Source organism: Strix uralensis, chromosome 1 (assembly GCF_047716275.1).
Source record: "Strix uralensis isolate ZFMK-TIS-50842 chromosome 1, bStrUra1, whole genome shotgun sequence".
Taxonomy (NCBI): Eukaryota; Metazoa; Chordata; class Aves; order Strigiformes; family Strigidae; genus Strix; species Strix uralensis.
The window spans coordinates 98197167-98215586 of NC_133972.1; the positions used below are offsets into that span (position 1 = coordinate 98197167).

Genomic DNA, 18420 nt, shown 5'->3' on the forward strand with positions numbered 1-18420 from the left:
ACCAGCCTTTTAGTAATAGTTGATGAAACTACTCAGATAATTGGGGCCTCTCCTGTTTAACATCTTTATTGATGATCTAGATGAGGGGATTGAGTGCACCCTCAGTAGGTTTGCAGATGACACCAAGTTGGGTGGGAGTGTTGATCGGCTCGAGGGTAGGGAGGCTCTGCAGAGAGATCTGGACAGGCTGGAGCGATGGGCTAAGTCCAACTGTAGGAGTTTCAATAAGACCAAATGCCGGGTGCTGCACTTGGGCCACAACAACCCGCAGCAGTGCTACAGGCTTGGGGAGCAGTGGCTGGAGAGCTGCCAGTCAGAGAGGGACCTGGGGGTGTTGACTGACAGCCGGCTGAACATGAGCCAGCAGTGTGCCCAGGTGGCCAAGAAGGCCAACAACATCCTGGCTTGTGTCAGAAGTAGCGTGGCCAGCAGGGACAGGGAAGTGATCTTACCCCTGTACTCGGCACTGGTGAGGCCACACCTCGATTACTGTGTTCAGTTTTGGGCCCCTCACTACAAAAAGGACATTGAATTATTCGAGCGTGTCCAGAGAAGGGCAACGAAGCTGGTGAAGGGTCTGGAGCACATGTGGTACGAGGAGCGGCTGAGGGAACTGGGGTTGTTTAGTCTGGAGAAGAGGAGGCTGAGGGGAGACCTCATCGCCCTCTACAGCTACCTGAAAGGAGGTTGCAGAGAGCTGGGGATGAGTCTCTTTAACCAAGTAATAAGTGATAGGACAAGAGGGAATGGCCTCAAGTTGTGCCAGGGAAGGTTTAGACTAGATATTAGGAAGTATTTCTTTACAGAAGGGGTTGTTAGGCGTTGGAATGGGCTGCCCAGGGAGGTGGTGGAGTCCCCATCCCTGGAGGTGTTCAAGAGGCGGGTTGACATGGCGCTTGGGGATATGGTGTAGTTGGGATCTGTCAGTGCTAGGTAAACGGTTGGACTAGGTGATCTTCAAGGTCCTTTCCGACCTAGATGATTCTGTGATTCTGTGATTCTTTTGGTAGTTGATTCCAAGGCATGCTTTTGTTATAAATGTGTGAAGTCATTTTAAAAGAAGCTCTTCAAGACAGGGGTAGTAATGTGGGTAGGACATATATGCTGTGACTGAGAGCTAAACCAAGAAACCTCACCATTTCTGGAAGTGCAATAATTAGCAAGAGAGTTATTGTCCTTATTGTATTACATTCAGCACTAAAAGAGTTCCATAATACCTATAACACGTTAAAGCACCAGACTGTGTTCTTCTGCAAAACCTTGTGTACACAAGATACTGAGGTTCATTTCCTCTTTACAAATGAGAGACCATAAAACCCTTGAAGTCATGTTTTGACTGACCTCTGCTAATTGTACGTTTTAGGAAGTCCCAGGAGCTACAGCACTTAATTACTTGTAGGCACAAGGACCAGCCAAAGCTTGATCTGTGGGTATTAGTGAAGCTTGCTGAAAATGAAGTGGAATTTTTAGTTGGAGATAAAATTTTATTTTTGGGGTAGTTCTGTTAGAGCCCCAGAATACTTGTGGGATAGACTTCACTATGTCACTGAAGCAAATCTGGATGTGCTCTCAAGGAGCATTTGTGGAAGAAAGAAGTGTTTTTACAAAAGATGACCATTTGATAACTTTTGTAATCTGTCCCTCTGTGTTGTCTAAACTGGATCTTCTGAGCATATCAGCTGAAAAATATCCATGTGTGTTACAAATATCCAAAATGGTAAGACTGATAACTCTGTATCCAGACCAGTAAATTTTGAAGAGATACTGGCCATGTATTCTTTTCACAAATATAATCCCCCTGTATTCAAAAGAAGCTTTCTCTGCAGGACAGCAGGGTTTGGTCCTAACAATGTCATGCTTTTTGTAGTGTGTAACTTTCTTGTTAAGTTTTACTTGGTTTGTGGTTCCTCTTACGGTATTATTTGAAAATGAGGTACTCTGATGACTAACTGATGCTACTTTCTTCACTACTAGGAAAGGAAAGTCCTCCAATTAGTGATGTCCCAGATGATGCAGATGAACCTATGCCTGTACCAGAGGACCTTTCAACTAGTACTGGAGGCCAACAGAGTGCTAAGAATGAGAGAGTCTTGGGTAAGATGACTAGTCCACTCTGATAAGAAATATTAGTATATAATATGCCAGTGATGTTGAAGTACTACTTAGCAAGCTGGTATACACGCAGGTCCTGTGTCTTTTCATCTTGTTCTGCACGGGATTACTCAGGTGCTTAGTGGGTTTTGTGCAACCTTCTCTTTAGAAAAGGCATTTTGAGGGACAGCAAGCCTTTTCATTCACAGAGAATTTATAAAGATCCTACCATTTATCTTATTTCTAAAGCATAACATTGCATGATATTCTCCCCAGGAAAGATGGTTTTCGTTCTGCATAGGAAATGGAATTAAATATGTTGTTCCAGGTCAAAATTATCTGAACTCAGAATTGATAAAAATTCAGTAAACTGTCAGGTATTTTTTTTAATTAATTTGAATGCTATTTTGAATGTTATCTGCTATTCAGATTTCTCTAGAAATGTCATATTAGAACACACATAGTATTCATATGTTTCAGATTCCAATATCTGATCTTCATTTACCCTTGATTTTTTTTAACTGGGAGAACTTTAGAAAACACTTGAATTTTATTCTTCTAGGTAGAAGTCCACAATTGATAAAGTCTGTTGGATTAAAATAAACTATTGGCCAGAGATGATTTTGCAAAATGTTTATTCTTGGATCTTGGACTCCACACCAAGGACTAGCAATGCTGCTGCATCAGCTCACATGTAGTCCACTAAAACAGACTAGATTATATCACTTGAGCACAATGCTTGTTTACTATTAGGAAAAAAACAAAAAAGCAAAAAAAAAAAAGCAAAGAGAAGACAATGACTCCCAGAATGCTGTAATCAGTGCCCTATATGATAAAAATATTTCAGGAGAGGAGTGACTATCAAAATATGTTTGTTTATCCACAAATAAAAGTATTGCTCATCATCTTTACATTCCCATTATCAGAATGAGAGTCAGGGTAGAAGACAGTTTACAGAAAGATTGCAAGTGCCTTTAAATGTTTATTATCTAAGGAAGTGCAGTAAAGGATGATAGGTGGAAAGGGAGGCACAGAAGGCAAAATAACTAAGTCAAGGTAATACAGCAGGATGGTGGCAGCATTAGGAACTCCCAAACTCCAGCACTAGCTACTAGAGAATGCAGCTTCTTACTTATCTTCATTCCATTTACCACTTGATCCTCTCTTACCAAAAATGTGAGCGTAAAGTTCAGCTCCTACATGTATATTGACATACCTTATGAACAAATTACTTTTCTTAAAAATACTTTTTAATAATATGATCACTTACCTAGTGCTTTGCTTCTCAGTCCAAAACTCTTTGGACAAAATCTTGCCTTTTCTGCTTGTGTATCAACTCAGTAAAATGAGTTAAGCCTCCTTTCTCCCACAGTAACTAAACCCTACAAAATATTTAAGCATTGATTTAAAAAATAATAATTTTTTAAAAATCCCTTGTTCAAACCCAAAGAAACAAACAGGGTTTTTGATTGCATTGAATTTACTTCACCTCACAAATATCATACAGAGCCAGCAAAGATGAAATTTATATTTGCTGATGCTGTAATGATTCTCCCAACAGTTCAATTATATATCAATATAAATACATATTAGAAGTTACTGTAATAAAAGAAGGAGAAAATGTTATATTTGGTGTCCTAAATATGGTAAGTTCCATCTGTTATTAGTTGTACTTTGTGCACTCAGCAATAAACTAGATTTTTCCATGTCCTGACTTCAACATTTCCTCTACAGCCACTTTCTCTACACATAGCTCTTTGGTTGTGAAGGGTCACATCTTGTAGTGAGACATTTACCATAGTCAACAGAAACAAAGACAATTCACAGTACTCTGTTTTATGGATGATCTTAACTGTAGTTATCAACTCCAGTGCTTGCAATGTCTATCTTTTTTGTAAAGCTGCATACACTTTTACCTCTTCTACTGCTTCTTTTTCTAGCCCCAAACTAAGTTTTTTAAAAACAGTATACTGAAAAAAATTAATTCTTCTTTTTTACAAAAACAGTCTGCACACATGCCCCAGATATATCAGGAGCCATATGATTGCTACGCACATTGTGGATCATAATCAAAAGAAAATCTGTTAGGGATAAACTGATGCCTTAGGAGTGGTGTTTGGCCTACATGATCTCATAGATGTATTGGGGATGAAGGGGACTGTCTTTCTACGTAGGCAGTGGCATGGCAGTGTAGACAGCCTTGGTATTCAGTGCAATGCTGTCATCTCCAAGTCCTAAGATATGTTTCTCATCTCTGTTTATCACCAAACTTAAGTAGAAAAGGATGATCTAAAAAAGTTGTTTGAAGAACAATAGGTGGGAGTGTATTGTGAAGACCCACTGATATTATGTATATCTTGTAGCTAGGAGATAGACTGAGGCCTATGATAACTGACAGGTGATGCACATGAGCAGATATGACTACGCAACAATTTTTCTCTGTATGACTTTCCTAATGTCCCATCTGCTTCCTTCATCAAAAGGGAATCCCCTATGCATTTTGCTGTATTTCAACATATGATTTACAGTGCATTCCACTTAATCTCTAATGCCCTGAAAGATCAGCTGTCCATGTGACATGCACTGAGGAAGGGTAATTTGAGTCAGACATTTATGGAATAGGGCCACTAGGCTCTGGAGGACTGTTTTGTACATGTAATGTTATAGAGGTAACAATGGAAATTGCAGGTTTGTTAAATGAAAAGAGTATTTACCTCATCTTACTAAAATTAGGTGAGAAATCTGTTGTGAATTTTAATCAGCCTGTGAGATAGAAATGATCAAATGACCGTTTGCTTACTCAGATTTGTACTAACACTTCGTGAAACCTTTAACCCTGGAGTCAAAAGTTTAATTAACTCTTTCATCAATTTAGCATTTTAAAGGTCAAAGATGAGGGGAAATAAGCTATTTTTAGAAAAGAAAGATAGGCTCTAACTCCTCTGCGTGTTTTCAAAAATCTCCTTTCTTGCTTCTTCTGACGCTAAACTGAAATTTGAATGTGGTGCTATGGAACTGGTAGAGAACCATTTGAAACATCTCTCCTGCTCTGAGAATGAAGGTGTAGACTTCTGAAGCTAAAGTACTCAATTCACTTGCCAGATTTTACTGGCTGCCTTCAGATTTTGAGTATCTCACTTAAAATGGCTAGAGAGGGTACAAATTTCATGAGAGATGTCCAGACGTTCATGAAATCTGTGCTTTGACTTGTGTCCCCAGGCAGAGGCACCCTAGACATGTGTTGCTTCTGACCAATGCAAAAACAGTAAGTGGGTGTGAAAAGGTCATTTGTGGAAGTAAAGTCATCAACAGTTTCTAGTAATAACCCCAAGCAGCACAGCAAAGCAGAAAGATATTAAAAAAACGTGTTCTGGTCACTGCTATGTCTCTTCATTTCCTTGATGACCTTGCTATGTTTTTAATGTTGTAACTCCCAGAATGCCACTATGTCTTGAGCAGCTTCCTCCTGCAAACTTCACTGCTGTTGCTCTGTCCCCTAGACCTTCCTGCTTCCTTGTCCTCTTTTCCACCCCATATTTCCTTCTCAGGCTGATCTGGCACCTATAGCTTGTTAATTAGTTTATTTTTTCTTACTCTTCTTACCCACCTGCTCTATATTTAGTTTTTCCAGACACACAGGGAACGTTTTCAGACAAGCAAAGAGCTAGATTTTCACAGCTCTTTAAGGCACTAGAGACTCTGTTTTACCATCTCTCCTGAATATCCTTTTATCTAAATTATTTAGAAATACACATCCCACTGAAATTCCATTTGTTAAGAATTAGTGCTTTGCAGCCTATTTTGGACAGGCAGCCCTATTTCCTGTGCTAACCTATAACATCGGACCTGATTCAAAATATCTTCTGCTGATTCTTACTGTCTCTGTTCAAGATTCGGGTTAAATGTTGCGTGCACCTTTTGTGGATAATCAGTACTCAGCATCCTGTGTGTGGTAGATGGTTGTAGTTTAGGGCTCTTTCTGCCCTGGGACTGTATCCTAATTCAAGCCATGTGTGGGAGGCTAATGACTCAGTGAGCTGTAGGTCATACCCTATTTCATGCAGAAAAAGACATTTGCTGTAGTGGTAGCATTTGCCTAGAAGGGCAAGCAGTACCTTCCTTTATCCATAACTGCCCATACCATAGCTGGCCATCAATGGGTAAAAAACAAAAAGCCATTTCACAGTGTTACTGGCCTCTGAAAGAGGCTGTGGGCTCACCATTTCTGCACAGGCAGCTATCTGATGCTGAAGATGACCACTTAGACTTCCAACACAGAAGTCAAGGGTTTCTCACTGAAAAAAGTGATCACCACCATAGTCACAGATTACAGTCTGGATCTGGAATATATAATGTGTACAGATACTCTTCTTTCTGAGAGGAAGAGGTGGGGAGAACCCATCTCACAAAATTGGGTTGAAACTGTTGGATAACTGACAGAAGATATCCAAAGTAACAAGTAAAGGTGATCCTAGACACCAGTAGAAGACAGATGAGATTTATATGAAGTTAGAAACTCTCTATTTGTTTAAAATAAAGGACACTAGAATGGGAAGAGATGTTAAAAGGAAAGAGCTTTTTGACATTTTTCTCCTCCAGTGGGAAGTGTCAAGTTACCTCCCTCCCACAACCCAGTTACTGAAGCAAAAGCCTGTGTAGCTGCAGAGCCATGGTGCCTGGCATCACTGGGAAGCTGGTACTGCCTTCACATCCTGGGGTCTTGTTTCCTGGCCATGGGCATTCAGAAGTGGTAACCTTCACGAGTAGCTGGTTACTGGTGCAGGCAAGTGTCCTCACTCTGAGCTGCTTCAGTGCTTTATTTCCTTAAAAGGAGCTCAACCATTTGAGAGCACGGACACAAGCATTGCTAAGGGGCCACCAGGCCAACCACAACAGCTCGCCATTACATAAATCTGCTGCAACTCACACATAGCTGGGTGGAGGCAGAGTAAAAGTGTAGAAAGGCTGCAGACGGAGGGGAGAAGGGAGAAAAGCCAAAAGGGGAAGTGCCCCACCCCAGCTTGCAAAATCGGTCGTGTTGCTTGAGGCAGGTCCAGCTCGCTGCTGCCCTGACATTTCTGTAGGGCAGGGAAAGGGGCTGAGGAAAAAGACTGCCAGAGCTAAACATCTTTGCACGCTACTCCTGTAGGAGTTCAGTGACTATGAAGGCAGTGTGTTGTATATTGGTAATAAAACTCACGTGTGCTATGTGTGCGTGTGGATGCGTAATCATTCTAAAGGAACCTGGAGGGCTGTGTAATGTGGTTTACTTGCTCAGGTTTCAGATGGACATCTGTGCTGCTCAAAGGTATGAAAGCACATAGGAGTAGATGAGTCTTTGTAAATAATTGCTGATAATTGCTGTCTCACCTGATGTAGCCCGACTGGCTCCGAGAGCAGAAAGAAAATTTGTTTCAAGATGATTTGGGGAGCTTTAAGAATTGTCTTTAACCCTCCACAATGAAACGGGGCTTGAAAGTCCAACTGAGGAGGCTTCTGAAGGAATTGAAAAACTTGTAACTAAAATATTTTACAAATTTTTAAAAATAGGGAAGTTGGGAATCTCCCCTCTTGTTTGATCCAAAGCCCCTATTTCTAGCCCCAAAGTACCAGTCCCCAGTATGGACTGGTATTGCATGCTTGGAGACCCTGCCGGTATGACTTACCTGTTTTTAAGGGGAACACAGAAGGTATTTTTTGTCAGGATTATTTTCATTTTGTATGCAAAACTCTTCTTGGAATTTGTATGGAGGAGGATGGGGGGTGGTTTAGTGTGAGAAGGCATGTTACAAAATTCATGAATGCACTTACATATGCTGTATAGGATATACAGTTTATACCAGCCTTCAAAGGTATGTTTTGCATGTGCATAGTGTGAAACAGTGTGCTAGAGTGAGGTGCAGAAGACCCAGGTATCCGGGTGTTGGGAAGCTGAGGAATTAGCCACACTGCCAGGACTTAGCAAAATGTGCATGAATTTTCACAAGGCCAGTGGAAAACAGACCTCTTACTGAAGGCAAATTACTTTATCAAATTTAAAAATGCTTACATTTTTAAACATTTTCAAAACAAACTTGAAAGTAGTTTCTCAAAGGGAGAGTGAGCCAGTCTGGAAAGGAGAGCCGCCGCAGCTCCAGCGTAGGCTGTGCTGTATTAGTGCACTTAACGCAGCCCGTGCAAAGCCAGGGCAGAGCCACTGGGTACGCAGGCACGTAAAAATTTGTCCTCTGATGCAACCGGAGCACACGATAAAATCAAATCCTTGGCAACAGAATTGATCCTAAGAGAGAGTTGTATTTTTCTAGTGATTTCTATTTAGTTTTGCAAGGACTTTTTTTATTCCTGGCCCATTTGGTAGAAGTATGGTTTCAGTTGCCACTGTATGGCAACATGATGTTGTAGTGGCTGGTGAAGCTATGGTTTTTTTCCCTTATTTCTGCAGAACTGTGTAACTTGTGGAGCTGTGGACTATTTTATCAGTGTCTGCTGGGTACTGCTATGTTTTCAGAGGGGAACATCAGTGCAAAAGACAGGGAAAGCTTGGGAACTGTGCAAGTTTTGTTTCTACAGTGGTGAGAAAGCGACAAGCGTTGTTTGAACTGGAGAGATGCAGTGTGTTTAGCTGTGTGACTTTTAGGTACGGATACTGAACCTGCTGATCTAATCTGCAGTTAGAGGAAGTTGTCTTTATCTGAGCAGAAGAGATGTGCCTCAGAGATAAGCCCCATTCTAGCTTGGGAGTTAAAATTATCTAGCAGGATCTCAGCCGTGGCTGCAGCACAACTCAGAAATACAGGGCTCTGGCTGGAAGGGGGACTTATTTTAAGTTGGGGACGACCTCTATAACTGCAGCTTGCTAAACCTCAGGTTATTTTAAGGGAATGACTATGCATCTGAAGCCTCCAACACCAACCATCCCACTATTCTGTATTATTGCTTGCTTGCTCTTTGTTGCTTTATCCCTTGAACAAGTTCTTGTTCAACCTGAGTGCTCTTCGGGAGTGGACCCTGACTGAAAAGCTTAACCACTGGACTGAGGCATGGTATAGGGACCACCTGCCTTTACAGAGGCACCTTTTTTGGAACAAGCTGCTGTTTTGATTTTGTTCAGCCTCTCCTCCCGTTTCTGTAATTTCAGCTCCTGCTGCGGTGCCTCCCTGGGAGGAGACAGTTTCTGGCTGCAGAGGACCTGCCGTATTGCTCTCCCCTTGGATGTGAGCTCCCTGGGCTCTGTCCCACAGCAAAATGTGCAAACACAGCATTACTGTGGCTGCATCCCCACATAAGAAATTTACAGGGAAGGATTTACGTGGCACCACAGGTTGCCCCAGCGTAGAACAAGCCCTTTATGGTAAAGGCTTGGGGATGGAGGGAGCTCCTTTTTTGGAGCTGTAGTCCTAAAGCCAGGAGCAAACATCACTCATCGCAGCAGGACAGAGATTTGTCTCTGAACCTTTCTCACTGAGCTCACTATACAAGTTCTCTTGAAGCCTCAGAAGATGGTCTCTCTGGAAAAATCTTTGCCCCAGGTGCCCCTGGAAAAAGCTTTGCCCCAGGTAGTTAGGTACATCATAGCAGCCTGTATGGACTTACCCTCACAGCGTGTCACTTATGGTGAAGAAGTGTGACCACAACAAGCTGTTAACTTGTGAAGGTGGATTGGTCAGCACCCCAGGATTTTGGCCTCCAGAGACAGCTTGTTGGAAACTCCCTCCTGCCTCATCTAGCTGCCTCCCTGAACAAGTGAGCCAGCAGAGCAGCAGCCCAAAAGTGGGTTAGACCTGCAGCCTGCAATGTGAGACACTTTCTGCTGCTCCCTCCCCAGTAAGTGAATTCTGTGTTGTAAAGGTGCACATGCAGGGAATGTAATTCGTAGTAAAGTAACCCATTTAGTATGTGCTTCTCTTTATTTGGTTTTTATACTTTTTTAAGTTAGGAATAGTGCCTAGTTCTTGCATCTATTGCAGTTTCCCCAAAACATTTTAGGGGCCTAAATTGTAGGCATAAGAGATCCCAAGAAGGTATCTAGTCTACTGTTCCACCATCAGCCATAGTAAAACCACAGGCACCAAATGGGATTTTTGCAAGTGAGTAACTCCTACCCCTCTGATGTAAATAAGATTTCAACCCTAACATGCCAAAATCCATACCTAAAAATGGGATTAAGAACCCCATTGAAGGTTTGCAGAGAATTAGTAATGCAGAGCAAATACAGAATTACTCTCAATTTCCAACCAAAAAGAGGCTGATCCAAAAAAAAAAAAAGTTAAGGTCCATGTTTTGCTCTTCAGTTTCCACCTTCCATTTCCCCCATTTCTCCTCCCCAAAAGGTAGTCTGAAATTATCTCATTTGAGAAGTGTAATAAATATAGCAAAAGTGGAGAAATGTGACAGAATGAATTGACTTCCACTCTTCCAAGCCACATATTCAGAGTGTACAGAGAAAAAAAAAAAAAAAAAAAAGAGAAGAGACTGAAGAGTAAGGAGAACTTTCACACAAGCCAGTTGCTTTTACCCTGGAAATGTTACTTCTGAGGAAGTGGCTCTTACCAGAGTTTTCAGTAACTTCTAGATTATTTTATGGAACAATGTAAGAACTTGCCTGCTCCATGACTCCTCCTTTAAAAAAAAAAAAAAAAAAAGGGAGCTTTAAAAGGAATTGATAATTCTTTCATATAACAGAGAGTATCTGCACATGATTTTGCCCTCCCTGCTGATTAAGTAACGTAACAGAAATGTTTACTGCAATGGAAAGGTGGGTTTTGACTAAAGTTGGTGACACTTTCAGCTTGTGTTGCAATTATTAGAAGAGGAAATATTCATTCTCCATATTTCATCATTTAAAAGCATCCTGTATTTGTAAGAAGCTGTGATCAGCCAACATCCCCGCTATGGATTTGAACTTCCCGAATCTTTGGTGGTTTTTGTGTTTTGGTTTTTGTCTAAGTTAAGAACTTTGCGTTCTGATTTTTAATGACAACTTAGGGGTTTTTTGGAGGGAGATTAGTCCCTTATTCACAGTACTGTGCACCTCAGCATTATATGGAGTGAGTTCTTGAGCCTGTTTTTTCCTGCTGTGAATATGTGTTGCAATGCTCGGAAGTGGTGGCAGTGGTTGGTGTTGAAGTGGGATGGTTTCATTAGCACTGAAATGGCGACTGCCAGCTAGGGAACACTGCTGTTTCTGCATCCCTCATGCTACATCAGGGTTTCAGAGATATCTTTCCGGGTCTTTCCATGTGAGAATTTATTTTCAGGGAAGAACAACACATGCACATATAGAATTCACTATGAAAAATTTATTCACCTTATTGTGGGGTGGACTGAGACCCACTGCTTGGTTTTTGTGCCCAGATTTGCAAAGGGAAAGAAGCACCTATGTGGCTGAGCGAAGTGTCGAATTGTCTGTGATCCATCCCTACCCGTCCCTCAGCTGGATGTATTCACAATTTGGGCTGTGAATATCTCTGTCTCTCGTAAGCAGAGCACCCCCTCTGGTTTCTCCAGGCTGAAGCCATGAGCAAAGAGGTGAGAACACCCCTTCTGCACTGACATGGCATGGGTTTCCTTTCTGAGTCAGGGTTCGTCCTTTTTCCTCCCAGAATCTGAATCATTTTGTAACTGGCAACTCCTGTCACTGGACATTGGAGGGGAGTTGGGGAAGCCCAGCGTGGTCACTGGGACTTTGTCCACTGCAGATGTGGACCTACAACAATTTATCTGGAAGTCAAATGGGAACTAGGCTTTTCTGGGGAGGGGTTGAGCTTCCTGCCCATTTGTCCACATAATGGCAAGTAGAAATAAAAATGAGAAATTATAATTGTGGTAGCAAAAGACTTCAGTGGCTTTGGAGCCCAACACATGTAAAAGATGAGGAAGGAATAATGGTAATGAGGCATTACCTCTGGTGTAGCAACACATTTGTTTAATCTTACCACCACATTGCTAGTAGAGCCTAGTAAAACTAGTATCCTATCATGGGCTTATTGTGGTGTTAAGTGGAAATTTTTTTCTCCTTGCAAAACAGACTAGAGAAGTCTGGTATTGTTTATTCTGTAATTACACATTAATGAGTCTGTACATTAGCTATACAGTATAACCATTGCTAATAAGCTCTTTCCTGTGTGCCGTGAAAGAGACTGATTTATACAGTGGACAATTTAGCCCTTGGTGTTAAGTGCAAAAATATTTTTCATTTCTCAAACTTTTTGTGATTCATTTCTTGTCTTTAATACTCCCTTTGAAGTTGAAATGGCAATGTATTTTCCAGCCAACAGGAGCCATTTATTCCATGTTCTCTCTTTTACGTGTGTAAATGCACACACATACACATGCGTACATACAAAGAGATATCTGTCAGTCTGCAAAATCAAATTCCTCTGTGTGTATGTCTATGTAAAAGACTAAAACCAGCACATGTATGCAGAACAGCATTTACCATGAAAGCTGAGCTTTTCATTCTTTTTAATAGGGAAAGAAAAGACTGCAAAATAAATGCATGTCATAAAAATATACTTTTTCAAACCTAAAAGAGGAAAAAGTTAGTTCCTGCTAATTTGTCTGTATCCCTATAAGAAACCTAAGTGTAAATTCCATTTGGGAAGTGGGCAGCAGCTGAGGAAGACCTGCTTGTACCAGTTGTGGCTTTTGCATTCTGTGTAGAGTTGTGCTGGGCCGAGGCAGCTGTGAAGGCAGATGAGGTCATGGTACTAGAAGAACCACCAAGGAGTTCATGAAGATGGGGGAGCTGGGGAGAGAGACACACCCACCTCCTCTCAATCCTTCCTTCTGGCATTCCTTGCCTGAGGCAATGCCCTAGAGAAGCTTTCCTGGCTGCCACTGCTGGCTCAACAGTGAAGGGGTACATGGGCTCTCGGGATCCTCCCCCGCAGTTCATAAGTGCTTCTCCTTCCCGCATTTGGATGCTTTATTCACTTACTTTCTTAGTGTTATTCAGGTAAGGTCTGTAATGGAGACTGAGGGAGTGAGGGGATACACTGATGAAATGTTTTTTCCAGAAGATTCTTTTACAGCCCTATATCAAATATAGGATTGCACAGTGAAGCTTTGGGGGACATCTAGTCCTCACAGCACAGGGATAGATGGCTGACGTATTGAAATAATCTAATGGACAGCACAGGGATAGATGGCTGACGTATTGAAATAATCTAATGGAAAATGCAGATTTAATATCTTGTATCTCTCATTTGAGATACAGCTTTCCACTAAAATCTGATGCATGCCTAACTTGATAACTTTCTTAGAGATGTTTCAGTAGCTAACTGAGCTAATGAATACAAAAGCACGATTAAAAGATCCACTGTAACAGATGTAGTGATGGACTCTTCTGCTCTCCCGTCCCAGAATGTGACACTGATATTCAGGGAATCTTCTTCTGCATGTCTCAGGGTGCTACAACCAAGTGCAAAATATAACCCCTCACAAAGGCCAGACTAGTTGAGCAGAATGCAGTCCCTGGCTTTTCTGTGTGAGGACTGGTGTTTGATGTGCAGTGGTGGTTTTTTTCACCCCTCTTTTTTACCTTCAGTGAGACAGAGCACAAATAGTTATATTAGTTGCATACTTCCTGAGAACACAGTGATCCACACGTTCTGGGCTGCGGGTTGTGTTTTTCACGTTCAGGCATAGGATAGGAGTTCATCAGATAGCAATGGCGAGCTCTAGCAAATAGCACATTTGCATCAGCAGAAACAAATTTCACAAGACTTGCTGGGAAGGTTTGCTGCAGCATGCCACGGTCCTGCACTACTAACAGCCGCTACACTTTCATTCGATAAAATAGATGACAACAGAAAATGAAACTTTTAACGTTCTCTTGAGAAGCATGTTACCCCGAAGGTGTGAGCCACAGGCTTTGCTGGGACTCCATGGTGACTTTGATGTAAAGGGATTTGAAGCTGTGGATGAGCTGTGCTTCATTTGTCCTGGAGGCAAGGAGAGCTCTTGGCACTGCTCTGATGCAGGTGACAATCGTGATGTCTAACAGTTTCCAAGAGTCCAAAGGCCTGCCAGCAGGATACCAGGATCACTGGGATTTGAGTGCCTTATGTGCTCAGAAATATTCAGCCAACACGGTTTTGTCTTTTTGTGTTAGACAAAGCAGAAGCAACTTTCCCTGAGTTGTTCTCCTCCAAATGAACAGTGCATCATTCATCACCCCATATTTTTGTCTCTGATTGCTGACAAGTTTACCAGATAAAGGTTAATTTTCAGAAGACCAAGTCTGCACACTTGCTGCAGCCTCTGAGAAACTTGCCTGACCATGACCTAGTTCAGCCTGTATAACCCAATAGCCCAAACTGTTTCCGGATGTATGTGTTCCTGGGTGGTGGAGTTAGCAGGATTTCATTTCCTTTCTTGACCTCACACTAGACTCCACAGTGCAGCACAGCCACAGCACAGATATCAAAGTTTACCTTCGCTAATAAGAAATAGCAACTTCTGTAGAGCTGCTTTGCATTTTGATAGGGAAGATTTTTCTCAATTTCTGTTTGCCTTACTCTTAGTCCAGCCACACTGTCTGGGTGTTAGTATGAAATTTAGGTGCATTATGCATCCTGGATTGAGTAGTACTGATGCACTCCCTCTGTCTTGGTAGCAGCAAGGAGTTGCAACCTGGTAGTTCATGGGAAAGAATAAGGCTTCCTAATGTCTAGTAGCACATTGGGACACACATTAGGGTGTTTCGATGCTTAGAATCCTTCATGTTTGGTAAAAACTCAATGTCTGTTCCTTTGCAATATTTGAAAAGCGCTTGAAACATAAACTGGGTAGATGCTTTGAAAAATTACTAAAGGATTCCTTCAAGTTAAAGGCACTTACACTGTCTAGGACATGCAACTAGGAGCAGAGAGGAAGTTTAAGAGAAACTTTGCCTGCTACACACTTTTAAATATTCCATAAATGCTGAGAGGGCGGGAAGTGCCAACGCTGATCATCTGAACAGATCATCAGCCCTTACGGGAGGCCAAGTTTTGATCGCTCTCTGAATGCCTGGCACCAGCTTTCATGGCACAGATCTTGTTCTTGTTGCATATAATTGTGTGTCCTCTGTCCATATTAGCTCTTGCTGTTTATGTAAGACTGGGAAGGGGATTGAATTAAGCTTTGGGTGTTTCTACTGCCCTTTCTCTCCAATTATTTTGTTGTTTTTATCTATGAATTTGTGTTGTGGCACAAGGTTCCTGGAAAAGAAACAGAGCTGTGTTGCTCTAGACAACGCACAAACACCAGCAGCACTCCCCAAAGAGTTTACAATCTAATTAAGACTATATATACATGATTGATTAATTAAGCCTTACAAGTCCTATTCGAGGTAAGTGTGAGGTAGGGAACAACGAGATGTAATCAGTCGTGCTGTGGAATCTAAACCATAAATAGTATTCTGGAGATCAGAGAGCAAATGTGGTTTTCTAATAGCTGCAGCAAAATAGTCGTGTGTTCTTCCAGGGTGCAGTGGGATTGGTTTGGTTCAAAGTACTCAGCTTTGTTTTAAACAATGTGTCTCTTTAGCTTGAAAAGTGAGAATGAAAAATATAAAACAGGTAAACATAAATGAATGAAGGATTTGGTGATGGTACATGAGGGAATAAAATAAATATTGGCAGCAAATTATTAGATCATTTTGGGAATCAGGAAATAATTTCCTGACTTCTAATTAGTCTAGATCTTAGTACAGAGGAGCAATTCACTATATTGCTTGTACTTTTGGGAAACAGGGAGGGCTGATTTCCAGCTCCATGCCTGATTTGTACAGACAGGAGTCCCGGGTTGTGCCAGTGCAATGAGTGGAATTACAGCCTGGTGCCGGCATCACAGAGCCTTAAGTGAGGCTGGTCCTGGGAGGGCAGGCAGCTGAGGATAAAGTTGAGATATAAGCCCAAATTTCAGGGGGTCAAATCCATCCTCTTGTCCAGGCTTTTCTTTTTGCTGACATGTTTCTGAAGATCTTTTGCATTACAAAAAAAAAAAAAATACTCTAGCAATTTGGTTTGGAGTGAGATTTCACACCTCATAACTGAACATATATGAGAAGCACTATGAAGCTGAACTGGAGATGACACAGTTTTCAGTATTTAGTCATTTCCTACAAAAAAGGTACAGGCTGAGCCCCTCTCATGCTTCCTTTCTCAGACCACTGATAACTTCTACCATGCTGGCTGCAATGTGGCAGGAAATTAAAAACTGGTTTTTAAAAGTTTTTAAAAAACTTACATTTTTTTTCTTGAGGTAGTTGCCTTTGGGATTTTTATATCTCTCTCTTAGAACACAGTGGTAGCATGGGAAAAGTCTAGCTGAGGAAAAATATGATTCCTTTCCTGCTTCTGCATCATTAGTCTGAAAAAGAAAAAGCCTACTTTGAGCAATCCTTGAGCATTCCCAGACAAGAGAGAACTGACTGAGGGCTCCAAGCACTTGATATCCAGTATTTTATGGGTGTAACTAAGGTTTATTAGGCTGGACAATAATTCTACCTTTGTGTAATTCTGTGAGACACATCAGAGATTATGGGTGGCATTTTCACAAATACGTAAGTGATGCAGCCTCTCAAGCTAGAAATGCTGCCTGCCCCATGGTCCCTAGTCATCTTCTGTGGGACGCATGCCAGGAGGGTGGCCAGTGCATGGCCAGATTTTAGCTTCGTGTGTTAGGAAACTTGAGAGACAGGTACCCAGATGTAGGAATCACTCTGGACAGCACCACAGTTTTTGAGTTTCCCCATTTAAAAAAAAAAAAAAAAAAAAAAAAAAGTCTTATTCCCATTAAAAAAAGAATTGAAAAATGTGCAGATAGGGAAGTAAGGGCACATGATGGATTAAGTGCCTTTCCCATGGCCACACAGGAAGTCTGTGGCCAAGCTAGGAATTAAACCTAGATTTCCTCAGTCTGCATCCAGTGCCCTGTCCCTCTTTGAGGCCATAAAATTTGCTTGTTATCGAATTCTCTATAGGCTGAAGCAGAAGGCTACTCTTTGTGAGGAAGAGAATTATTAAAAGATTACTATTTATAATTGGTGAGAAACTGAGAATAGTTCTGGACCAAGTATTGCCCATTTCTATTGTTATTCAATGTTCTCTTTTTTCCAAGTTTACATCAGCATAAAAATTCCCCTGTGGTATTGCTCCTTTAACCAAGCAAACTACTCATGCCCTTCCTTATGTCTAGGATTGCAGTAGACGCCAATGCTTAGCTGTTTCCAGCTGTCCTGGTTTAACAGTAAGTAACATTATGACAGGCTTGACAGGAAAATGATCATATTTCTGCCTCTTTTGCTTGACAATTCTCATACAAAATCAAATAGAAAAATTCTGTCCATTTTCTGTGGAGAACATCCATAGCTAAGTTCTCTCTTACAATACTTGTTTGACTTGACATAGCGTTGCTTCTTTAACAGCTGCATGACTGATTTTTGTCTTTGGAAATGCTGAATTAAATCAAGAGGGGCTCCACTGAAGTTTAAACTAGACCAGAACCAGTAAAGCCAGAAGAAGGCAGGTCATGCCCCTCAAACATAAAAGATACACCAGCCTTTCTCTGTAATAGGGAGGACATGACAAGCTACGCAAAACCTTCACAGTGGTCATAGTCCCTCTCACATACATGTACATGGATATTACACAGCTTGGTCACCCTGCCATCCCTAGAAAAATAAACTATGCCACTGTGAACTAGAGGTATCGGTGCTGAATCTGTAGGGAAGTGTAAGAGCAGTCAGAGCTGCAGGATGGGACATGCAGTGCAGGTCTCCAACAGTCATAACGTCTGAGGGGCTGTTGCCATTCGCAAGAGGAAACTGCTAGCTCCTTCCTATACAGGTAAAGTCATCTCTCTGTCCCACATGTCCCAAAATACATTAACTTTAGCTGAAGAACTAGACACTGATCGAGTGGCCCAGAAGATATTTCCTAATTCACAGATAAATGGTAGGGAAAATAGCTGAGCCTGTTGATATTCTCTGTGCAAGAGTGTTTCAAAGAAAGTGAAGCCTCACTAATACCAATTTCTTATCGCCTCCTGACAGCCTCCCTTTTGGGGGAATAGTCACAAATGGTTTTGAATGAGCTCTTCCAACAGGGTAGCTTTCATGTAGTGATGAACAAATAATTATACCACAGTACACCTTTGTGTAAGACTCCTGTCTTCATTTACATGCAGGATTTCACCACTGTCTTCCTGAGAAACTACAAAATTCAGTTAGCCACCGGATAAGATAAAGACTGGAGCTTGACTCAAAAGGGGTGCATAACTACTAGTGTTGTGATATTTATAGAGGGTCATTTCTCAAGTTTTTACTTTCTACTCAGCCCC

General features: G+C 41.6%; 1 protein-coding gene across 11 annotated transcripts in view; it reads left to right on the forward strand.

The window, feature by feature from the left end:
- The window catches only part of IKZF1 (IKAROS family zinc finger 1), a 71381-nt gene that overhangs the window by 20193 nt on the left and 32768 nt on the right, over positions 1-18420 (forward strand). For all 11 annotated transcript variants that reach the window (XM_074874904.1, XM_074874922.1, XM_074874899.1 and 8 more), the window contains exon 3: positions 1975-2094. In XM_074874904.1, coding sequence (XP_074731005.1) covers positions 1975-2094 — 120 coding nt within the window. The remainder of the gene's footprint in view (positions 1-1974; positions 2095-18420) is intronic.